At 44.7% G+C, this 26,304-nt stretch overlaps 1 protein-coding gene across 1 annotated transcript in view; it reads left to right on the top strand.

The window, feature by feature from the left end:
- Positions 1–26,304, top strand: part of LOC129323398 (cytosolic phospholipase A2 epsilon-like) — a 96,693-nt gene that overhangs the window by 15,196 nt on the left and 55,193 nt on the right. Inside the window, exons 3-4 of the mRNA XM_054969931.1 lie at positions 22,562–22,698; positions 23,128–23,256. Coding sequence (XP_054825906.1) covers positions 22,562–22,698; positions 23,128–23,256 — 266 coding nt within the window. The remainder of the gene's footprint in view (positions 1–22,561; positions 22,699–23,127; positions 23,257–26,304) is intronic.

The raw sequence follows: 26,304 nt of genomic DNA, 5'->3' as shown, positions 1-26,304 counted from the left end.
AGCATGTGAATGCTGCCTCTAATAAATTACAGATTGTAGCAAATAGATTGTTTCCTAATTGCATATTAAGCATCAACTCTTCCTAATATTCAGGAAAAGGGAATGTTTCCCATCTAAGCAAATTACATTCACCATATAAGGCAGAATTAGGAGCCTAGCATGCTAAGGATTTGGCAATTCATTTAAAATTCTGATGTGCTGAATGCTGGTAAAATAAGTACCATTGTCAGTTTTATAAATATACTGCTAGTTATATCTTAATGTGTTGGTTTAAATGTCGTGTCAAACTAGGGATCTCAGATCCTCAGTGGGGTAGAGGATTCCCCACTCCCACCCTCTTCTCCCTGCCTCCACTCACCCACCCAGGGAGGAGAAGGTGGGGGAACAGGCCTCCTGGGCATGCTAGGGAGCACACGTGTGCAAAGTGCACTCACAAGGCCAAAAAACAAGGTGAATACCGGGTCCCCTACGCCCGCTGGGAGGGTAAGGGGATCTGGCAATCCTATGCCAAACCATGACTTGGACTAAAACAAACAAAACAGAAAAACCATGCTTAAAACTGCCTGTATGGTTTCATTTTCTGTTTGAACAGCATTCTCTTCTCTAAGTGCAGAGGCAGAGCAATCTCTTTAATCATGGTTCGTTAATTCAGAAATCACAACGAGCTATAATTAACACAAACTAAAGTCTGCAAATCCGTTTCTGATTCTGCTTTACTGGCTACTTGCAAACTATAACCAGCCAATTCAGGCATTGCGCCAAACCAAAAATAGCTTCACAAAGCATGGTTTGGCATCATGTTTGAATTCAGCCAGCATTGGTTAAAGCATTGCCTTTCTATCCAGATTTTGCAAGTTTATAATATATGCTTGGTGACAGTGGTGTGTAATTCCAGCCACCTGACATTGTAGCAGGGTTCGGTGTTCCCAAGAATTGAGACTAGACAGAATCTTCAGGAAGGAATGATGTTTATTGCCGGCAGAGCTCAGCGTGACTAGTGCCACAAAGAACTGAGCTCCCGATTCATTCACAGTTCTTCATTTTATACATACAGCATATAGACACATCACATAGTGTTGGTGTCAGGTAAGCTAAGCTCATTTTAGCTAGAATGTATCTGTTTTCCCATCTAACAGCGAGGCACTTCAACTGACATTTTAGATAAACATGTCTACATTGCTTCCGCTTTCACTTTGAATGCAGGCTATTTTAGATAAGCATGTCTACATAGCTTCCTCTTTCACTTTGAATGCAGGCTACTGTAAAATGTGAGAACAAAGTTTATTTTTCATTATAATCATTCAGTATTAATGGCACTCAGCATTTGCAATCTATTAGTAATTAAACAATTGGTATTTCCTTCAGCTACATTTCCCCCCTTTCAGCCTCTGATTAGCGCAGCAAAGAGGCTGACCCAAAACTTTGTCTGCACAATTTATGCCTTTAGCCCCACATACTCCCCCTCCTCCTCTTCATCCTCTGACGGGAACCTCAGAGCCCGCATCTTAATTGAATGAACCCGTTCAGGAGATACAGAGGTAACAGTATATAGCTGAGTCAGGGGTGGGGCTCCCCTGGGTGGAGGCGCCACCGGTGTGGCCATCATTGTCATGCCTGAAACTGTAGATTGTATGAGGCGAATAACACAGGGAATACAACAAGGGAGGAATATAATACCGGCTAGAGCACACCCCATCAGAAGCAAAGCTTTCTTCCACCAACCTCCTCCTAAGAAGGAGTCCCACCAGGTAGTGTCCCAAGCAGATTTCCACGTCTGCACAGGAACATGGGCTAGCTTGCGTATATTGGAAGCTATGTTTGTAACTGCTTGCCCACTGTCATCAATTGATAAACAACAATCCGAGAGATTAAACTTTCCACATACTCCTCCTTCCTCGGCTAGCAGGTAGTCTAGAGCCAATCTATTTTGGTAGATAGCTGCTCTCATTTGGGTCTGCTGCCGGGCCAAGAGTTCAAGAGCCACAGCTGTTTGATTAGTAATAATCTCAAGGACAGCCTGAAGACGGATTAGGCGGTTCAGTATGTAAATAGGGGTGCGGTAGCCCCAAGACCCATCCTGTGCCCAGGTGGCTGGGCCTCAATACTCTATTACACGGGGGGGGGGCATTCATCACCCCAATGCTGGGTACCACCAATTTCCAGGGAGCGTTTGGAGCGAGAAAGATCATCAAATACCGGTATGCCCAGTGTATCACCCTTGTCTTTTGGCAGCAGAAAGAACCCTGGGCGGATGGTCCCTATAGTGCAGGATCCGGACCATTTCCTGGGGAGACGGGAATAAGCAGTTGACCCACATACCCAGTACAGACCTTCTGGGGCTTCCCAAGTAAGGGAGAGGCTCTGTGGGTTTTCCCAAAATGGCTTTAGAGCAGTATGGTTTATCCAGGGATTTTGTGCTGGGGCAACTTGCTCATCTGTGGCATTCACCCAGGAAGGTGATAGTGTGGATGGGGAAACTGTCAGGGCCCATCGGCAGGGGGTTTCACCGACCTGGGAAGTATAACTGGCACTTGGGAACCGTACCAGGCAAAGGGTTCCTTCTATCGGGGCAGCCAGAGCCCAGCCACGGGGCCGTGCCTGAGGGGGGGCCTGAACTGTATGGTTCCACTGGGTTAATATTTCAGGGGTCACTTCCATTGCCACCCAGGGCCATTGCTCACTCATAAGGGGTCCCCCACACACCCAACAATCTGAGACATTTAAAGAGGCGGCTATTTGTTCAGCAAGAGTCAAAAAGAGATTTCTACCAGGGGCGGGGATTGGAACATCTGAGGCAACCTCCTGATACAAGGAGGAGTATATAAGAAACACTGGGGGCAGGGTACGTTACTACAATGTTGTTGACCACAGTCAGGACAAACTACCTCTTGGATGCCTGTCCCGATCTTATAAAAACAACAGATAAGGAGAACAAAACACAGGAAAAATGCACAGCCAGTAAAGGTATAGGAGAAAACACGAAAAAACATCAACTGTTACTGTAGTCCACCGATGATCGAAGCTTCAGCTGTGGGTAGACTAGCCAGCCCAGGAGTGGCTAGACCAGAGCGTCTTCAGCCTTGAACCTGAACAGCCTCCTGGAGTGCTCAGGTACCAGGCCCTGGAACTGTTGCCTGTGAATCTTAGCCTTTTCCGGTAGGCTGAGATCCAGAGGGTAGCTTCTTCAGTCAGAAACGGAGGGGATCGTCTGGACAGATCTCTGAAACTCAAGGCATGGCAGCAGGTTTAATATTAGTCCAATGAACCCAAAATGCAATGCCTTTTACCTTCACAGCAGTAGGAGTTGCTAACAGGACAGTGTATGGGCCCTTCTATTTAGGTCCTAGCAGAATTACTTGCCAGTCCTTTACCCAAATCTCAGCTCCTGGCTGAAACTTATGGACTAGATTAAACACTGGCAAAGGCTATTGTTCTCCTACATACTTTTGAATTTTCTGCAAAGTCTTGCCCAGGGCCACAACTTGTTCCCTGAGTCTCAGATCTCCCAACTGACAAGGGTTTCCTGTAACACCTTGTAAAATAGGAGGTGGCCTACCAAACATTAACTCAAATGGGGACATTTTCACTTAAAATAACTGCTGGCAGACCCCACCGTCCTACAATTTCCTTTAAAAGACACCGAACTACCTCTCTGGCCTTTTCAGTTTTACAAGGAAACGCTTCTACTCACCCAGAATATGACAAACAAACACTAACAACAAACACTAACAAGTATCGGAATACTTGGTACCGTGGCAATTCAGTAAAATCTATAACTAGTGACTGAAATGGCAGAGACCCCGGGGGTTGGAACCCAGGAGGTGGACCTGGTCCTTGTCGGGGGTTGTTTCTGGCACACACGACACAGCTTCTGGAAACAGCTGCACACAGTCCATGTAGTTTAGCAATGTACAAGTCCTTGTTTAGTAACTCTGCTAGTGCTGACTTTCCATAATGAGTGGCTTCATGGGCAGCTTTTACTACTGCATGAGCAATTGATTCTGGCCCAAAGAGTCTTCTATCTGGAAACTGAAGCCAGCCATCACATCTCTGGGTATTCTGAGGACTAGCCTAGTCCTCCTCCTCATGGGAATACTTTGGAGTCCAATCAGACATCTGGACTTGGAAAAGGACATTGAAAATGGGATGGCTGCAAAAATTCTTCTCTGGCCACCGCAATGCATGACAGTTACTTTTTAAAGCCTTGGAGCAATTGCAAAATCTCAGGTCCATTTTTAATTCGTTTTCATGAAGCAGTGATGAGACCTTTCTCTTTGTATAAAACTCCATGAGCATGCAGAGTAAGAAATGCATATTTAGAATCTGTCCAAATGTTAACCTTTTAATCCTTCTGCTAACTGAAGAGCTCTGGCTAAAGCAGTAAGTTCAGCTTTCTGAGCAGAGGTATTGGGTGGCAAGGGTTTAGCTTCTATATTCTTTGTCCAAGTTACTACTGCATACCTTGCGTTTCTAACCCCATTTTTGACAAAGCTGCTGCCGTCAGTAAAATAATGTCTGGGTTTGGCATGGGGACATCAGTCAGGTCCTTTCGGCTAGAGTAAACTTCATCGATGGTTCGGAGACAATCAAGGGTTGGGCTCTCCTCATCTACTGGCAGTAAGGATGCTGAGTTGAGAGCACTAATTACAGTTAGCTTCACTTGTGGGTTTTCAGCAATCCCTGATACGTGGTCATGCATACATTTGTGAACGAATCTCTTCCCTGTAGTCCATCAGGGCGAGCACAGAATGTGGGACTTTAACATAGACCTTCTGTCCCAAAGTCAGCTTCTGCGAATCTTTGACTAGCTCTGCTGTGGCTGCTACAGCACGGAGACAGGCTGGCCAGCCTTTTGCTACAGCATCCAACTGCTTAGACAGGTATGCTACTGGCCTTTCCTAATTTCCCAGATGCTGGGTTAATACTCCAGCTGCTGTGCCATTCCTCTTATGCACAGAAGAGCAAAAAGGCTTCATAAGGTCTGGCAGACCCAGGGCAGGGGCTTCCAGCAACTGTCCTTTAAGAGTCTGGAATGCTTGCTTCTGCTCTTTTCCCCACAGAAAAAGGATCCCGTTCTCCCCCCTTTGTAGCTTCATAAAGGGGCTTTGCTGTTTCTGCAAAGTTGGGAATCCAAATTTGGCAATACCCTGCAGACCCCAGAAATTCTCGCACTCGCCTCCTGGAGGAGGGCTCTGGAATGGAGCAGACTGCTTCCTTACATTCATGGCCCAGGGACCTGATTCCTTCTGATATATCAAATCCCAAATATTTTACTTGGGGCTGACAGAGCTGTGCTTTCTGACACTTTGTAGCCAGCTTTGTATAGCACCTTTAGCAACTTCTGGGTAGCCTCATAACAAATCCCCTTACAATGATTGTTTTATCTGTCACTGGGACTACTGGCTGAGTTACTACTGAACGTTCAGCTCTAGTGTCCACTAAGAAAGAAATATTTTGGCTCCTCATGCAAATTTCAACCATGGGCTCCTGTGGGCCAAGATTGAAGGTGCTCAGTCTGGCCTATGCCTCCCATTCTTCGTCCCATTCAGAGTCTATTTGCCATCCATATTTGTCCTCTCTCAATGCTGCTTCCATGGCTGGTCCTCATCTTTTATACATTCCATCTCGGACTTCCCCTTGGCTCTGGGGGTCCCATCTTTTCCTTCTTCTATCATCTCGTCCTCTTCCACATCCCCTGATACTCTGTAGCCTCTCTTTGCACTCATCTTTCCAAAACCCTCTTTTAAAACACCACACACATGTTTCAAAATCTAGGGGCTGCCTGCCTCCTCTTCTCTCTCTCAGGGTGCCCCCCATACGTCCCCTTCCAGGGGGGGGTACTGTCCCTGTTGGGGCTGCTGGGCCAGTGCTACAGCCAGCAATTCTGCCTTCTTTTTCATTTTATTATCGGTCTCTCTTTGTGCTTCCTGTTCACGATTAGAAAAAATTTTATGGGCAATTTCAAGCAGCTGATCTATATTCATTCCCAGGAACCCTTCTTGCTTCTGGATTTTCCTTCTAATGTCCCCTGCTGCTTGGGTGACAAAAGTGTTCAAAACCATTCTCCTATTTTCTTCTGCTTCTGGGACATAGGGAGTGTATTGACGGTAGGTCTGGTAGACCCTTTCTAGGAAAGCACCAGGAGGCTCATTTGGTCCTTGTTGACACTCTTGTATTTTTCTCATATCAGTTGCCTTTTTTCCTGCAGCCTTTATCCCTTGCATCAGGGCCTGCTGGTACCTGGTTAGTTTAGCCATGCCTCCCTCTTCATTGGCATCCCAGTTTGGATCTGCCATAGGAAATGCCTCTTTCACCTTTTGTTTCTGTATCCTCCCCTTCTTTCACTAGCTTTGCTAGGTATTTCCTAGCTCCTTGTATAATACATTTGCGTTCCTCTGTATTGAAGAACGTGATCAGGAGCTGGTTACAGTCCTGCTAAGTTGGTTTATGGCTATTAATTATGGATTGAAACAAAGTAGTCACCGGTTCTGGCTGATCTGAGAATGGAGGTGTGTGAGTCTTCCAATTGTACAGATCAGTAGTTGGAAAGGGTATATATATTATATACGAGGTCCCTGAGCGAGGGTCCACTGTCTCTCTTAAGGGACAGGCTTTAGTTTCCTTCAAGGGATAGACATTGCTCTCTTCCCCTTCTTTTTCTAGCTCTGGGATATCTTTATACTCATCTTCTGCCTCTGCATCTTCTTTCCGTGTCTAAGATCTGGTTTTGGCAGGGGTAGCATTGGAGGGGTTTCTTGGTCCACCCCCAGCTCCCCCTACTTGCTCTTCTACAGGCCCTTCCGCTCTCTCTCCTCCTCTAGGCAGTGAGGGAGCATATGGTGGTGGGGGCACCTCTTCTTCTTGGGTTTGTTGAACAGGCTTAGACTTCGGCTGGAGCCTAGCTTCTAGAGGGGCAGTGGGGCAGGCAGTATCTCGCTTTACTGGCACCACCGGGTAGATGCCTCCCTTCGCCTTCTTGACTATGGATTCATCCTCCTTCCTTTCCCTAGGGCCATAAGCTGCACCTCCTTCTTCCTAGCCCGGTACCCCGGCCAGTTCTTAACCCAGGGAGGGGGATTCAAACAAGTGTCAAACCATGACTGTGCATATATAATCTGATCATCATGATACTTAAGAGTAAAGTGATAAACATTTAGGGCAGTTGTTTTGTCAAAAGTCCCTTCCTTTGGCCAGCCTAAATCAAATGTAGGCCAGAAAATTTCCAACAGCTCAGGGGTTGGATTCTCCCCTGACTGGACCCATCCTCCATACACCTCCTGGAAATGTTTCAACATCAATGCCAGGGGGGTATTTTCTGGGGATGAGCATGAACCACCCATTATCAACACAGAGCCCAGACAAGACAAGACAGTCTAGGGATTAATAACAGTGAGAAAGCAGTAAGGGGTCTGCTTCTCAGGAGGCCCTACGCACTCGCTTCTCGTCTTTGATGACCTGACGAAGTCGCCCAGCCAGGAAATGCGTCTCGGAGATTCACACACCAATCGCCCTAGCCGTTCCATTCATGTCATTCACATGACAAGTTTCCATCCCAGTTCCTACAAGCACCAGCGGGTTCAGTTGAGTCCCTCTGACTCACTCACTTGGGCTGTGCTAGGGGGTGATCAAGCCCCTCTTCGCTCCAAAGTGGAACGGTAACCCCAATTACTCCATACTCACATGTCCCGGGACTTTCCTGGATCACTCATTCCTGATTCCGTCACCGGGTCGTTGACACCCCAGTGGCGCACCGCTGACACCCGAGGAAGGCAGGGCCTGCTCCTACAAAACTCAGGGGGCGCCCACAGGTCCACTACCAGTCTAGAACCAGCGGCCACGGACTGGGGGTCAAGGGGGTACCCCCAAGGGTCCCCTCAATCCCGGAAGAACGAGCCCCCAAAAATGTAGCAGGGTTCGGTGTTCCCAAGAATTGAGACTAGACAGAATCTTCAGGAAGGAATGATGTTTATTGCCGGCAGAGCTCAGCGTGACTAGTGCCACAAAGAACTGAGCTCCCGATTCATTCACAGTTCCTCATTTTATACATACAGCATATAGACACATCACATGGTGTTGGTGTCAGGTAAGCTAAGCTCATTTTAGCTAGAATGTATCTGTTTTCCCATCTAACAGCGAGGCACTTCAACTGACATTTTAGATAAACATGTCTACATTGCTTCTGCTTTCACTTTGAATGCAGGCTATTTTAGATAAGCATGTCTACATAGCTTCCTCTTTCACTTTGAGTGCAGGCTACTGTAAAATGTGAGAACAAAGTTTATTTTTCATTATAATCATTCAGTATTAATGGCACTCAGCATTTGCAATCTATTAGTAATTAAACAATTGGTATTTCCTTCAGCTACAACATAACAGAAGTTATAGGTCATCTTAATGAAACTAATTCAGACTCAGTTTCGATTGGGGTCAAATTAACTCGCTGAAGTCTGATCCATTCCAACATGTTCATATATCTTCATCAGGAACACCAAGGAAACCTAAAGACATACTGACTTTGGAGTTCAGTGAGTCCATTATCATCCCTTTCTCCAAACCGCTTACTGCGCAAGGAAGATAATAATGGGGAGATGTCCCACAGAGGCTTCAAACATTTGCCTTTAACTTTCTTCAGTTGTCCGTGTAGCATCAGATATGTAGGTCAAATACTTCCCAACCTGATCTGTATAGCTGAGAACAACTGGGAACAACACATCTCAGGATGACATCTAAACTAGGCTAGCTCTTAGTTAAAGAAGGAAATCCAGTCCTTTTCTATTCATTTTGGGATTATTCATTATAGAAAACCAATAGAAATTCTCATTACGTTAATATGTTTTATAATTTGAAGTGTTAAAAATGGGCAACTTATATAATTTAGTGCAATGAGAATTTGATGAGTTTGCTAATGATGAAGAACTGGAATAAGTCAAATTCTTATACATTCTCAGTTGTGTTTAAATTTTTTCGGGGGATTTTCAGTTGTGCCATTTCCAGTGTTTGCTCTATCTTGCAGGGAATAATATTAAACCATATATCTCAGATGCATTTACTATTCCAGTCCAAAAAAGATGAGAAGGGCAGACTCTAAAACGTTTTAAAGCTGTAACTCACACACACAGAGACACAATCCCTTCCCCCCTTCAAGCCTCTAACCCTTTAAAACTGTAACACACACACACAGAAACACTACCTTCCCCACCAAGCCCCCAACCCTCACAACTCACACAAGTTCACACAACTACCACAGCACACAACAGTTAACAAATTTAAATGGCTAAGCCCCACCACCACATGCACAGTCCCACTCACTCACTCCAAAACAAGCCACACACACAGAAAACTCAAGCACAGATAAAACACTTAATAATAGTACACTCAATCCCCCCTAAACACAACTCAGCAACAGAACAGCAATTGCACAACAGTTAACAAAATTAAATGGCTAAGCTCCGCCCCCCCGCCACACACACAGACCCAATCACTCAGCCACACACACAGAAAACTTAAACAGCAGAGATGAAACACTCACAACTCAGCAACACAATAGCAGGCACACAACAGTTAATACAATTAAATGGCCAAGCCATTCACTCACTCCAAAACAAGCCACTCACAGAGAAAACTTTAAAAGCACTGACAAAAACCTTAATGCACTCACACAGGTTCACACAACTACCACAGCACACAACAGTTAACAAATTTAAATGGATAAGCCCCCCCCCATACACACAGTCCCACTCACTCACTCCAAAACAAGCCACACACACAGAAACTTCAGACAGTATAAGAAGACAGTAAGGCTAAGCGTAGAAAAATTCCTTCCCCCCCCCGCCCACCCACCAAAATCAAGGCCTAGGACAGACACTCAAGCCAAACACAATCAAACCAAGGAAGGCCACAACCAAGCAGAAAACCCCATTCAATCCAAACTAACAGGACAAAAACAGTAAAGCAAAAGTATGAATCTCAGGCCAAGCCCCACCCTCCAAAAAACAGCCCCCAGAGCAGACAGGTCAAACACACACTATCACACAAGGCCACAAGCAAGCAGGATTTTTTTTTAAAAAAAAAAATTTAAAATGCAAACTTTAAAAAAATCCCTTCCCTATCCCCCCTATCCCCCACAACCACCCTCTCCCACAAAGAGAAAAAGAACCCTGTACTGTCCTACTAGTCAGATGCAGGTCCAGTAAGCAGCACAGCAGGCGTCCAGCAAAAGTCCAGCAGCAGGGCAAAGAATACACTTCAGAAGTCCAAGTCACTCTCTCACAGCCGCAGGCCAGACAGAAAGAGACAAGCCAGCAGGTACCAGTCTCTCAAACTCTGTAGGCCAGGGCAAAATGGAAGCTAGCTAAAGGCAAGCCTCCAATTTAAAGCCCTACAGAATTTTTAAAAAGGCACTCTCCTTCCAGAGAATCCCCATTGGCTGGAAGGAGAATCCGGCTGCAGGACTGGCCACTCCTAACTCCCCCATCCCTTCCCTGATCCCCCTCCCTCCTCCCCCTTGCACTCATTCACCCCTCCTCACCCCTCCCAACCTGTAAATTTGGAGGGAATCACTGCAGACTTTGCTAGCTGCTTGCATTGCAATGCAAACAGCAAGCAAAGTTCTGAAGCCTATTCAAGCTTCCCACCAATATTTCAGAGATGGGAGGGGGAAGGAGGAGGTTAGAGGGAGTCACTCACTCCTTCTCCCCCTCCCCTCTCCAAAGAAAGAGTGGGAAGTTTGAATAGGCTTCAGAACTTTGCTTGCTGGTTGCATTGCAATGCAAGCAGCCAGCAAAGTCTGCAGTGATTCCCTCCAAATTTACAGGTTGGGAGGGGTGAAGAGGGATGAATGAGTGCAAGGGGGAGGGACCAAGATCCCTTAGGCTGCTGCCCTTCAGCTTGCATCCAAAAGCTTCCATTACTGATCAAACCCAGGCTTTAAGTACCTGCTTTAAGAGACAGAGAAACACTCAGCTCAGAACTTACAGGCTAGCAACCATCTTCCCATAATTCCCTCTCCTGCTAGGGTTGCCAACTCTGGGTTGGGAAATACCTGGAGATTGGGGGCAGAGCCTGGGGAAGGTGGAGTTTGGGGAGGGGAGGGAACTCAGCAGTAATATGATGCCAAAGAGTCCACCATCAAAGCCACAATTTTCTCCAGCAGAACTGATCTCTGTAGTCTGGAGATCACTTGCAATTCTGGGAGAACTACAGCTCCCACCTGGAGGTTGGCAGCCCTACCTTCTGCTAAAAGTTACATGACATGCTATTCCAGGTATGGGGAGTAGCATGAAAGGAGAAAAAGAGGGTGACACAAATGAAGTTTTCTATAAAGAAGGACTACAAGGAGATGTGAGATAGGAGATACATCTGTAATTACAGCCTATGAAGAAATATACAGTGTGCCTTTAGAGTATCACAGAGTGACCAAGAGGCAGGGCAGGTACAGTCTGTGGCATACATGTATAGCTATTGTGGAACCTCTGTAGTTGCTTTTAGTGGTGAGGAACAGAATGGACCAATGACATCACCCACCAGCACAGGCTGGTAGAGGCCTCTCTACAAGCCCAACATAAGTCCTTCTTGCCAGCCATATAGCAGCCTAGTAGCATGGCACACACTCCCACAAACTTATAGTTAGAGTGGAAAGCAAAGAAGTGAAACTCAGAAGCCTGAAGTTGATTGAGGAGTACTGGAGAGCACCCTGTAATGAATGAAGTAATGCACACAGAGGATGTGTGTGCAAATGGCTTTCCTGGTGCTTACGTATAAGGTGGATGCATGTGGTATCTGGGAATATAAGCATCCTAAATTACTTTGCACAGTGTCCTGTCCCTTTAATAGAGATTTAATAAGTGGAAATGGATAGTTGAAACCTTTTATGGCATGAGGTTAAATAACAGCATCTGATAATTGTTTGTAGATCAAACTAATACCAACTACAGGAACCAGTTTAAAAATTGGCATTCCTAATGAGGTTGATTTTCAAAAGCAATTCCTGCCCCAATTCCAGGATGTTTATCAAGTTTAGGATTTATTTGGGTTTAGACAAGGATGTTTTCAGAAGAATTTCTAGAGTTGGTGGTTCTTGGAATTGTGGATCCATGCTACCACTTCCAGTTTTATTCTGTATTAACAGTGAAGTCTGCCTCGCTCCATGATAGATCAAAATCCTTTTTGAAGAGAATAAAATCTGTGGTTTAGAGAATTCATTAAGGAAGCAATCTGTAACAATGCCAAATCACAAATTCTTTCCAAAGAAGGGTGTGTTCCTAGTCGAAATGGAAGGATTGCTGCAACACCCCCGTGCTCCAGAATTCCTTCTAGGTGTATGGGCATGGAGAAGTCATTCAGATATCAATGGAATTCTGCAACTAAGTGACAGAAGCACAGGCTGTACATAGCTGGTAGTTTGGAAAGAGGAAGAAATTAAATACTGGGATTAAAAATTTCTCTAATATCAGAATCTGAAAATTCAGAAGGCCTCTTGGGAAAGGTCATTGTAGGAGGAAGTCCTGTTAAAACTTGTGTTGCTTATAATGCTTTGTTTTTTTTTTAGGTACATAGTAGGTATATAACTTGTTTTGCAATGGCATTTTAAGTTGTGAAAGGTTGATTGTGTTTGTTGTATACAGAAATGCTGCATTCAGGATTTCTGCCTGACGTGATGCTGTCATATTTGGAAAGTGCTGGGATCTGGCTTTTACTTCACAGCTGGAAATAGATCTGAATTAATAAGTGCAGGATATAATTATGCTAACTGCTGCCTCTGCAAAATTGTATGAAGATTATAGTATCATTTCTCACTATGTTCCATTAAGTCAGGAATTGTTAAGGCAGCTCTGGAATTGTTGGTCACTTACTGAATGAAATTGCAATAGTGGGTTTTCATACGATACCACAATAAGAAGTTGCAAGTATTATCATGCAGTATTACGTTGCAACAGTTTTTTTTTCTTTTTAGGTTTAGGATGGGTAACCGTCTTGCTAAAGCAAAACCACAGCCTTATAAATAGAAATTAATTTGAACATACAAAAATACTATTAGAAGAACCCTCCTATGACAGATTGTTCCCGTGGAGGTTAATAGCAACATGTTATGCTAATCAGGATTCAGTTACTGCATACTTAGTGAACACAGCTTCATGGGCATTAAAGGATAAACCTAGATAAATTACTAAACCCAGAAGACCATGCATAATCTAACTCTGAACTATTTTTCAGGATTTAAATGACAAAGAGAAACATTGCTATCTGGCTAGCCATGCCATATCATGCTATGTCAAAGCTGTAGCAATTCCTTCCTTACAAAAAAAAAAACCTGAGCACTCTTCCGAGTTATATATGAACTGATTTAATACGTTAACAACAGCAACAACAATATGCCATGTCACCCAAAGTCTGCCATTATTAACTTGTCACACTGTTAATCCTAGTGAGCAAGACCAGGTCTTCAGAACAATCAGCAAGACATATGAAGACCACCATCTCATTTGTTTATCTCATATTTATACCATTCGCCCATCAAATGTGGGTGAGTACTGGAGGTCTAATTTTTAATGTTCAAAAAAAAGGCACAAGAGAAGGAAGCTGAACTCTCCTGTTCCCACATTCCTATAGACCTTACCCCAGGGACTTTTCTCCCAATTTGGATCACTTTTGATACTGGAAGAGGATCAAGAGGAAGAAAGGAGCTTGGATTTGGGCTTCAGTGTGGAGAGATATTTCACTGCATGCTAAAATTTATATTCCCCCCCACCACCACCTGGAGTATACACTATACTTCAGTGGAGAAGACATATGATTAAAGTAGAAGCCACAGAAGATGAAAGGCAGCTGTATCAACGAAATTCTCAATATGCTAGTTCAATACACCATGTTGCAATATGGGAATATTGTCAGAGAGAAAGAAGGCAAACTGACATCATATAAAAAGGCTAAAAGGGGACAAGGAGGTTGATATACCTGATGAAATGGTATGATTCTTGTTTTGATTCTTGGAAGGCAATGAGAGAAAAGCAATTGAAATTGAACTGGTACTGTAGTGAGATTTGGCAAGAAGAAGGCCAGTTCCGTCACCTTGTCCAGTGTGCATGGTGTGGGAGAGAGACCACTGAATGAAAAGACAGGAACTATAGCAAAACAGGAAGAGGTGTGCAGCATGACTATTTTCTGCATTAGGAAGCAGCAATTGCAGCCGAAGGGTGGCAGCTAGAGATGGGCATGATCAGCATTACGATTTGAAAAAAACCCCGATAATGGCGTTTGCGCCATCGGGACTCAGCTAATCGGTGCTGTCCACGACAACCAATCCAGCGGTCAGAGGTTTGCTTGTTCAGGGCTTGATCGGATCGATTGGTTTCTGTTCGGGATTGCAGACACTCAGGTGCCAGTAATCTATTCCCGGGGCAACGGAGCCAGGGGAATGCCTGAGCTGTGTTTGCCCTCCTTCTGTCGCCCTGGAAACGCGAATGGAAGTCCAGTTTTCCTTGATCAGCAGGGCTTCCTTCCAACCACGGAGCAGCCAGCAACGTATCACCATTTGGGAGAAGAGAGGGGAGGGAGGGGGAAGGGGGTGTTCTGTAGCCACCACGGGCACTCCAAATGTTTTTTGCTTTTAAAAAAAACGGGGCTTTGTAGCAGGAATGGCTGTTTTTCTGTCTGTCACTCTCTGTTTTTAACCTGCTTTTAAAACACTGTATTTTGTGGGAAAACCTCATTCACGGCTCTGTGTGTGTGTTTAAAAGGGAGTGGGTAAAAGCTGGATCCAGATGCTTTTAAACGGATCCTCATGAATTCATATGATTTTTATATTGAAACAAAACAAAAGGCTGTCATATTATAGATCATGTCCTAGTCTACAGACAGCAACAAAGCAATCATGCATCCAATAATCCGTGGCACTGCCACGGCACAAAAACATGCTAAAAAAGCACAGATCCGCATGGATCCTCTTGATTTTTAAGTGGGGCCACCCAAAATCCACCATACAAAACCAGATCATGTCCATATCCACAAATGGGACCAAAAAAATCATTCATCCACTGCTTTATGGCAGTGCCACGGCACAAAAACATGGTTCAAAAGCATGGATCCTCATGGATCCTCTTGATTTTTACATGAAGCCACCCAAAATCCACCATACAAAACCAGATCATGTCCATATCCACAAATGGGACCAAAAAAATCATTCATCCACAGCTTTGTGGCAGCGCCACAGCGCAAAAACATGGTTCAAAAGCACGGATCCTCATGGATCCTCTTGATTTTTAAGTGGGGCCACCCAAAATCCACCATACAAAACCAGAACATGTCCATATCCACAAATGGGACCAAAAAAATCATTCATCCACTGCTTTGTGGCAGCGTCATGGCACAAAAACATGGTTCAAAAGCACGGATCCTCATGGATCCTCTTGATTTTTACATGGGGCCACCCAAAATCCACCATACAAAACCAGATCATGTCCATATCCACAAATGGGACCAAAAAAATCATGATGTTTCATTTGTGTTTTTCCTATTTAAAAAACCATAGGATCTGCGAGGATCCATGTGGATCCTGGTTTTACTTACTTCCTGTTTAAAATATGCTTCTGGAAGACTGGCTGCTTGCTTTTAAAATCGGGTGGGGAGGAATGGAGGATTCTATCCCTGCTTTTTTTAAGAAGCTGGCTGAAACATGTTGATGGGGTGTCTCTCTCTATTTGGAGAGGCAGGGACGGGTTAAAAACTCCCCCCCCTGCTCTAAGTGCATGTGTGTGTGTGTGAAAATGTCCCCTCCCTGAGGGGAGGCAGCTTGTCACCAGGTTAAAAACTTCCCCCCCTCTGCTCTAAGTGTGCGTGTGTGTGTGTGTGAAAATGTCCCCTCCCTGAGGGGAGGCAGCTCGTCACCAGGTTAAAAACTCCCCCCCCCTCTGCTCTAAGTGTGTGGGGGGGGCACCCCTCCGCTTTGGCCTCCCCGATCCCCGATCGGAAACGGGACTTGTTCGGTGTGCATGGGTGATCTGGGATCGTCACCAGCACAGATCCACGAACAGCTTGATCGGTATTTTTTTTTGGATCGTGCCCACCTCTAGTGGCAGCTACTGACAATGGGATACATGGGAGGCTGTTATAATGCTTGAAACAAGCATATGAACATTGAGGAAAGGGGAAGGAGGGTGGATAAATTGGAAACAGGAAGAGGAATGGGTCAGGAAAGGGGATAGCATAAGGTTCAGTTCACCAGGTAGAGAAGCTGGTTACACATGGAAACCAAACAGGAAATGCCCCTCAAAGACACTCAAGGCAGTCCTTCTGGCTGGCTAGGCAACAGACTGATGAACTTAAAGCAGTAAAGTTACACTTCTTGATCCAAAGCATATATCAGTGGAAGGCAGGAAGCACAGCATAAATAATTGAACAGTTCTTGCTGGCCAGAGGCTGACAAAGTCAAAATATCAGCCACACCTGTTAGTTCTAAGAAGTAGCCAGGTCTCAGTGGGATCCAAGTGGGTGCAGAAAGCAGAGTATCTCTGAAACAGAGAACGTTTTGGCTCGCAAAGCAGTGGCCACACCCTTTGGTTCAAAGCAACAACTAGCTTTTAGTGGGATGCATATGACACACCTAGCTGGAAAGACCTTCATCCCTTGGTTGGCAAGGACTGATGAAGCCAGAGCAGTAGACACACCCAATGTCACAACAAATTCTCAATGGGATTTAGGTGAGTGAAGAAAGCAGATCACGCTTGGCAAGTATTTTGTTCCTTGACTGGCGGAGCACTCTCCATTTCCCAGGTTAGTCATAGTTAATATCTCATATCAGTATTGGAGGGAGGACATTTAAACTAAATGTACAGGGATTTGATCTTGTACACATTTACTTGACAGTAAGCTTCAGATGATTGGACTTCATAAAATGTAAACAATTTAAGTTTGTAAAAGCTCTGTCTGCGGCCGTTGCTGCTACAGTGACTGCTTTTCACTTTCCTGACAAAAGGTTGAACATCTGAGTTCCACACGGCTATCAACTTGGTCTTGGATGACTCATCATTCTTGCCTGTGCTGAGTGCATTGCAGGAGAGTGAAAATGCTATGGCTGGATTGGCCATGTTCCTCTCCCATGGCTGCCCCTTGCAAAAAAGCAACTCAGCTGCCAACAGGGACTTCAACTCACATCTGCAGAGATCCCTGTAATATATTAAGTTCAGAGCTTTTGCTGCTCATGCCACTGGTCTCTCTGGGAGTATAGGAGCTGGCTGCTCTCTTCTGGTACTCTGCATGGAGGTGGCGTGACTCAGGAGTGTGGCTATGCTCAGCTGTGTCTGGGGCTGCTAATTACAGGAGGACTGGTGGCATGCTGTTCCATGACTGGGGTTGGTAATGGACTCCATCTCGAGTGCTATATGGCTAGAACCTTGCTAAGGAGTGTTTCTTTTGCTTACTTCTTTGCAGAATGGCTATAGAATGCTGACTAGTGGCATTAGTGTTGATGTCTTAGAATGGGGCTGCTCAAAAAATGAAAGGGATGATCGACTCAGTCTCTGGATCAATTTCTTCCCATATGTATGTGTGAACTGCCATCTTGCTGTGCTTGCACGGTTATGTGCTAAGGGAGAGAGAGGGAGAAAGAACACACTAGCTTTTCTTCCAGATCAACAAAGGAAACAAGATTCACAACTTTATCCTAAACATCATCTCGAAAGGATTTAGGATGGCAATGAAGGACTACAGCACTGCATCTCTGAGCAATGATAGCATATCTTGAAGTGAATCTTGCATTCTTTTCTAACCACTTATTGTTACACAAATAGATGCTTTTAAAAATTGAACTTCCAACCCATTAAAATTAGAAGAACAGGCCATTAATATGTCTATGCTAAACAACGCTTCACTTCATTAAAAGAAGATTGCTAGAAGGACTTTGCTCTTGGAAAAAGCAAGGGTCAGGGAAATATGTTTTGCTTTCTTTAGCGGATTTGGTCTCAGTCTCCAGTTTCACAAATATATAGCATCAAGAAGATCATTCCTCATATACTTTGTACCTGCTAGAATATTCCTCCATGCTACTCTTGTGGCAGAAATAGTAAAATTGGGAGGATTTATTTAATTTAATTTAATATGTTTATTGCTTTTCCGGCCGAAGCCATAAGCCATACAAACACCAACAAAATATGAACTGTACACTTGAACATACCCAATTCACACAGACATAACTCGTCATTATCACTTTAAACTATCTAAGCTCATGAAGATTTTGTTTCTTTATCACCGTGGCTAAAAAGGAAGCCACTATAGCAGAGGTTTGATTGTCAGGAAAGTTATCAGACAATAACACTGAGATTGCCCAAGGAAGGAAGGGAAGCTTTTCTTTTAACATAATAGGAATAATAAATCTCTCTCTTTCCTTACTCCACTTAGGGCAAAAAACTATTATATGATCCAAGGTCTCTAACTTTCCTTGTCCACAGTCACAAACTCGTTCAGAATAAGGGAGTCCAGAGAAACGACCAGAAAGCACTTTAGAGGGGAAGGAGTTAAGTCTAGCCAATGTGAAGGCTCTGCGTTGGGGAGGATTTATACTGATGTGTACTTCTGAGTTAGATGTGGATTGGCCAAGCCACTCCCTCATTATACCAGAGAAACTGAGACAAAAAGAATATACATACTCTGACTCATGAATAGATATGGGCATGCATCCTTCCTAGTTAATTGTTTTCATGATGGGTGTATTAGCACGAGCCTGCTAATTAATTGATACCATAATAAAGGACAAGCACTACGGGAAGCTGTTTTTTAATCCAAAAAATTATTTATTTATCTATTTATCTATTTATTTAAAATTTGTATTCTGCCCTCCCCGCGAGTGGGCTCAGGACAGATAACAACATATTAAAAATACAATTAAAAATTCATGTTCATTAAAAACAACACATTTAAAACAGATTGGTGGACAGCCTTTACAGGGAGGGTTAAGATTTATACACCCTTTTTTTCCAGGCCAGCGGAGTTCCAGCCTCAGCCATATGCCTGGCAGAACAACTCTGTCTTGCTGGCACGGCAAAAAGATAGTAGGTCCTGCTCGGCCCTGATTTCAGCAGACAGAGCGTTCCACCAGGTGGGAGCCAGGACAGAAAAGGCCCTGGCTCTAGTCGAGGCTAGGCGGGCTTCCTTGGGGCCAGGGACCACCAACAGCTGTTCGTCCCCTGATCGGAGTGTCCTCTGGGGAATATATGGGGAGAGATGGTCCCGTAGATACACTGGTCCCAGTCTGCACAGGGCCTTATAGGTCAATACCAGAACCTTGAATCTGATCCGGTACTCCACTGTTTCCTCTGGGATTTGTGTGTGTAAAGTACTGTCAAGTCACAGCCAACTTATGGTGACCTCTGCTGAGGTTTTCAAGGCAGGAGACTAACAAAGGTGGTTTGCCATTGCCTGCCTTTGCATAGTGACCTTGGTCTTCCTTGGCAGTCTCCCATCCAAGTACTAACCAGCACCAACCCTACTTAGTTTTCAACATCTGATGAGATCAGGCTAGCCTGGGCCATCCAGGTCAGGGCCAAAGAGACTGTCCTCCAAATGAATATGCTTAGGATTGCAAACTCTGTCTGATGTCTCATCTGCTGCTTTTATTAAAGTTTTCTAGCCAAAGAACAGCTTTTGTTGCACAGATTAGGAATTGCATCGTGTATTTTTGTCATCCTTAAGAGTATTCAGAGCCAAACTAGTTATGACAGCATCCTCATATCCACCATGGGGATGCCACCATCATTTCAAAGCCTTAAATGGATAGTTTAAAAAAGTCATGAGAGCCCAATCCTGAATGGGTCTGCACGGCAGTAGGATGAGGTGCCCCCCCACGCTTGGCCTTTTCAAGTGCCAAAATTACCCATTTTCTGCTTTAAAGTGGCAGCAGTGCCCCATGGTGAATACGATGACACTGTCATGTTTAGTGTTGCTGAATTTGTATCTCTACCTTTCTTCGCCATGGCACTGTGGTTGCCAGCCTCCAGTCAATGCAGAAGTTAAAAAGACATCACTTATGTTTCCATTTTCCTTATAAGCGGTGCTGAGGACTGAAGAAAAATATCATAATGTGAGTGATCATTCATGGCAGGAGGCAGCTGCTTGTCCCTGAAGTTCTTTAAATTCATTTGCTCAGGGCCACAAATATATCTGTTTTGTTGTTATTTCCATCTCATGATACATTTGATGTGTTTCCAGACAGGGTTACTTTCATAAGGAAGCTCCAGTTCAGATGAATGAATCTGAGTCATTCCATAACAATATTTTGCTATGGCAATGAATATACTCACTTTTGCTTAGGAAGACATGAAGTTGAAAAATTACTAGAAGTAATTCTGTTGGTGGAGGAGAGATGCATTTCAGCATTCCCTGATAGTTTGCTCCCGTTGCACACACCCAATTACTTGAATGACTGCTCTTTACCTGGACTTCAGTATGCATGCTACTTACATAATACCTGTCAGTCCTTCTAGATTAAGGTTTTTCTAAGACAAACAGTAAACATATGCCCCTTAGTTTTCCCATGCCTACTTGCCAATTATATCATTAATCCATAGCACAGTGATGCTAATCTATGGAAAGCAGAAGGGGCTGTTGGTGAATTGGGTTTCTGATCCACTGGTAACTGTTTCTGCTTCCCACTGGTCTGCTCTACAGTGCTGTGAGATAGCACTATACGCATATATTGTCACAATTCAATGATATTCATGCAACATCCTGTCCACATGAAATGGTTGGGAGGCGGGAAGCTGTTGCTCTAAAATTCTATGATTGTCTTCAAGTTTTCTCCAGCAGAGCAAAAATCAGGCATGGCAGAGCTGATTGCTATGTATTATATCTGCCTGTAATTTTATATTACCTGCAAGGTTTTATGGTCTGGGGTTGGAACTTTCAAGTATTTGTACTATGTTGTTTTATTGTGATTTTAATTAATATATTAAGTTTTGAATTGGTTTTTAACTGATGTAATTGTTGTGAACTCCTTTGAGCTTTTAACTGAAGAGAAGCAGTATAAAAATCAAATAAATAAATATGGGAACTGAAATTATAAGAATGGCTTGGGGTCAGGAGGCTTAGTCCCCAGAATGCCACTGCACCTGTCCAAATCTGGGATCCTATTTACTCATCTAGCTTGAGTCCCTTAGAAGGAACATTCATGGCATTATTGCTGTTGATTTAGTTTGCCCAGCCCCCATCAAAGCAAATGGGATACGAGACATTACTGGTGGGAGCTAAAGGGTCCCAGCCAATTAGGGGAAGGCAACAGGAAGCTATTTGCTTACCTTCACCTTCTCCTCAGCAGGCATTTCGCCAAATAGAGACCAAAAAGAACAACTTTTCATTGGAAGCTGCCTTGAGCAGACCTCTGGAGAGGCAGCATAAATGTTGATAAACTCTGCTCTAAGCCAAAGATGTCTCCTATAGATGTGAATTTATTACGATGATTTTACCTTTCACTGACGAAAACTAGCAGTCAGTCCTAAGCAGAGTTCAATGGATTTAGACTTCAGTGGATTTAGAATGGTATAACTTTTTAGGATTGCCCTGTATATTTGCTTGACTTTCTCTGGCATGCAGATATGATTTCCTTAACTTTCATTGACATACAGATATGAAAGGTTGAGGGTTGAAGGAATTCTTCAAATTCAGTTGCTTGTGAACAACTCTAAAACAACCCTATCATCATCATCATCATCATCATCATCATCTATTTATTTGTTTGTTTGTTTGTTTGTTTGATTTATAGCCCCGTCTTCCCCATGAGCAGGCTCAGGGCAGGTTACAATAAAAAAGATAAAATACAGGAGTACAGTAAAATCACAGAATCCACAACAAAATACAACATTTAAAAAAAAATTCACCTGCTTACCATATATTTATTTATTTTATTTATTTATTTTATTACACTTCTAGACCGCCTTCCCCATAAGACAGGCTCAGGGCGGTCTATATAGAAAGAGTGAAGGTCTGTATGAATATCTTGTGGCTGCTCATACATGGGGGGGGGCAGGTGGCCATATAGTTCCCCTCTGCCCCAGGTAGGAGACTGGCAGGGAGATTCATTTGATGGATTTAATGTTGGCCTCAACCATATGCCTGGCAGAACATCTCTGTCTTGCAGGCCTGTTGAAAAGATGAAAGATCTTGGCGGGCCCGAGTATCTTCTGACAGAGAGTTCCACCAGGTCAGGGCTGGGGACAAAAATGCCCTGGCCCTGGTTGAGGCCAGTCGAGTCTCCCTGGGGCCAGGGACCACGAGTAGGTGTTCACCAGCTGATCTCAGCATTCTCCGGGGCATATACAGGGAGAAGCAGTCCCTCAGGTATGCTGGTCACAGTCCGTTTAAAGATGTATAGGCTAAAACCAACACCTTGAACTTTCACCTTCTTCTCAGCAGGCATTTTGTCAAATAGAGACCAAGGTCAAGGTATCATCTAGCAATGCCCAACAAAGGACAAATGGAGATGGCTGCTGCCTCCATCAGATTAAATGCTTCTCCTAGTCCACCATACATGTTTCTTCTGTCCATAAATTTACAAATTATTCTATATTTTTTCCTACAGTAAGCGAAACTGATTGTTACGTGACCTTGTGGTTGCCTACTGCCTCATCTGAAAAGGTTCGGACGAAAACAGTTGCCAACTGCAAAGATCCAGTGTGGAATGAAACATTCTACTTCAGGATCCAGAGCCAGGTTAAGGTAAGATAAGAAACGGTTCTTATTTGGGTTCTGCTAGATGATGCAGAGGGACAAGCTTCAGGCCTTTACTGATGATTTCCTCTTCTTAGGTTATCATTTTGCCTTTTCCTGTAACAGCTTCCTCTGTTCTGCAATGTGCGTAACTCAGTGCTGCCTTTTCTGAAGGGCAGCAACTGTCTCCAGGGGGTTCCCAGAGAGATCTTTCACATCTCTGCTACCTGAGACCCTTTTAGCTGATTTTCAGAAAGGGAACACAAGATCTTTGGCAGGCAAACTAATTTCTTTACTCCTGACCTCTTAGCTATTCCCTTTGGCATGTTGTGGCATACTCTAGTCACGTCTTCTTCAGAGATACAAAGTAGGATAAATGGTTTTGGTTCACATACAGCTCGATAATGCTGTGCTACTATAAAGTATTTTCTGTTTCAGAATGTCTTGGAACTGGTAGTTTGTGATGAAGACATTATTTATGATGATACATATCGTGACATTTTTTTTGACATTGCTGAAGTGCGTCTTGGAGAGTCAATGTTTAAGACATTTCAGTTGAATCCCCAGGTAAGACTGTAAGCTGTCCTGCTTTTTTGAGGGGGGGGGGGGGTTCTATGCATTTTGTCCACTAAAAAGAAAAGCTTAGTACGATATTGAGGGGCTTGGGCTGATTGTTTCTGTATTGGCAGATGTTCTCCATTGTAACAGCTGATCATCTACAGTGCAGTCCTAAGCAGAGTTACACCCTTATAATACCATTGATTTTATTTTTTTAATTAAGAATTGTATATAATTAAAAACAAACTTTAAAATACTACAATTGCACACATATTATTAAAACAAAAACAACTAATCAACGTACAAAAACATACATATTACAAAAAAATCCAAGAAAAAAAATCTAAAGGGTTTCCGATTTTCTCCAAAACAAATATTCAAATCATGTCAAATCTACACTTTGCCACCCCAGTTGGAATGAAGAGACAGACACCAAGCTTGAATCTAAGGGCGACTTTATTAATAAACATTAACCTGGAACAGCAACTAATAACTGTGGCAAGGGCAACTAGTGGTACAGGTCAAGCCACGTGGTCTCCCACTGGACCTCTGCCTTGACCTGCCTGGGTGAGCCCCAAAGCCCCAGGTGTGAGCCATCCTGGTGGATGGCCGCAACCCAGACAGCTGGCAAATTGGATCCCCCCTTTCAAGCTCTTAAACCTCAGCCATACAGCAGTGAGGGAAGAACTTGCACATGGGGTTCCCCAAGGCAGTCTGCCCAAGCAGCATGGCAGCCGTCTCAAGCAGTACCATCAGCTCTTGGCAGACCCCTCTTCCCCATCAATGGAGAAGCGCCTAGGATGCTCACCGACCTGCTCCCTATTCCCAACCCTATCCTGCCAACACCAAGCCTCTGCTTAGGCCCTAGCGCCCCACAGGTGGCTTAAAGCCAAACAGAGCTCTTGCCGCAAATCATCCAGGAAAATTTTGTTGCCTTTTACTGACAGGTGTACCCCGTCACCTCTGTAGAGGTTGGCATATTCAGCCCTGATCCTGAGGTGGGATAAATAAATACCCAACCCCTCCCCAATGGCCTTCTGAATGGCCCAATTGGCCCTCATTTGTGCCCTGTCACCAGCCTGCTGATTTTCGGCCTCCTGCCATACCTGTCTAGGTAAAATCACTGATCAAATTATCAACACCCCCAGCCAGAGCCACCCTATCTCCCACAGGTTGAGTCTCACCTGTATAGAAAAGGCTGCCCTGAACAAGCCCTAGGTCATTCCCCTCCCCCCCAGGTGAATGACCACTATATCAGGATGAGGACCATTCCGATCCCTAAATAACAAAGGCAACAAGCCCTGCTAACGAAGGCCATGGTGGCCCAGCCACTCAATGGATGCCCACTTATGCAAACCGAGCTGGGACCCGATCTGTGTCCTCCTCACTTGATGGGCCGCCCAAAACACCATACTGTGCCCGCAGATCAAAATCCTTTGCTTCTCCCAGCTAGACATAGCACCTAAGGAAAAACCAATTAGTAACACGCTCAAAACTGCAACAAAGGTCTCACATATGATCGCTAAGTGGAGGACTTCCACCTGCCCACATGTTGAATCGTTTGTATGGGGTACCCCATGGCAGCGGCCGTCAACGCCGCCCCAATCTGAAAGGAATGGGTGCCGAATTTGATGCCTACTAAGCCCAATTTGGCCAGGGCTATTGAAGTTACTGCCCAAAACTAATAACGAGTCAAAGGTCACCCGTCCTCATGTCTAAATAATACCCCCTGCTCCTCCCTCTTGACCCTTAAGTACTTATGTAAGGCCCGAACCAGACACAGCTCTAAATTGGAACAGGGCCCCAATGTAATGGTCACCCCTGCCCCTGATCCATCTTAGACTTGCAGATCATGTGGGACACCCCGTCCCCCTCAAACTTAACATCACTCGCCATAAAGGCTCTACCCGATGTGTCCATACGAGAGTGAACTACCAGTTCACTAACCCGCAGAGCCCCAAAGAAGGCCGTTAATGCAGCTGCTCGAAACAACTGTGCCTCGAGATCAGAATTACAGATATCCACCCAAGCAGCACCCAGATCCTGCAGCACCTCAGGGGAAATGGGTTCCTTGGGGTCCGAGCTGGCCCCAGCTTCCCAAGACCACCCTTTTATCATCTTTCTCACCTGGAAGTCACCCATGGCCTCAGAAAACACTCGGGCCTTGCTAATGAAAGCCAAGGCTGCCAGCTGCCCCCTTATTGTCTTGACAGCTGGGGGCCACAGCAAGCTGGATAGCCCTGAGTGCTTCAGCCTCCCAAGCAGCCATAGCTCCTGCGGCATCTGCGCAGGTTCCAGGTTGGCCTCCAGGGCAAGTTGCCAGAACCACTCCATCTTTTGGCATGACAAAGCATCCACCACTCCATTACTGATTCCGGGAACATGTCTGGCCTTAAATAAAATGTTCCGCCAGAGGCAAAGCAATGTGCAGGCCTGCACCAGCCTCATGACCCTAGAGGACCGGGAAGTCAAGGAGTTGACCACATGGACCACCGCCTAACTGTCGCACCAAAAGTGTACAGAGTGGTTAGCTAGCTCCTCACCCCACAGGTGAACTGCCACCAATATGGGGGGGGGGGAATCCAAAAAGGTTAAGTCCCAGTCCAGATGCATGGCCCACCAATCAGGCGGCCACTGCTCTGCACACCAATGCTGCTGGAAATAAATTCTGAAGCCTGTAGAGCCAGAAGCATCAGAAGTGACCTGCAATTCAGCTTCAAGCAGCAGGTCCTCCCTACAGAAAGTTACCCCATTATAATGCCTGAGGAAATCAGACCAAACCGCCAAATCCTCTTGCATGCCCTTACCAACCTGGAGGTGGTGATGATGAGGTGCCCACAATGATGACATAGCATCACAAAGCCACCTCAAGAAGGCCCTACCTGGAGCAATCACCTTGCAGGCAAAATTCAGGTGGCCCACAAGCTGCTATAACTCCAAGAGGGAGACCTTATGCTTACCCTGAAACTCCTGGAGCCTGGGAGCCTGAAGAATTGGTGAACTGTGTCCAATTCTATGCCCAAAAACGTCAACACCTGGGATGGGCCTTCCATTTTC

Source organism: Eublepharis macularius, chromosome 2, assembly GCF_028583425.1.
Source record: "Eublepharis macularius isolate TG4126 chromosome 2, MPM_Emac_v1.0, whole genome shotgun sequence".
Classification (NCBI taxonomy): Eukaryota; Metazoa; Chordata; class Lepidosauria; order Squamata; family Eublepharidae; genus Eublepharis; species Eublepharis macularius.
Note: the sequence above shows the minus strand (reverse complement) of the source record. Positions and strands in the feature narration are given on the sequence as shown.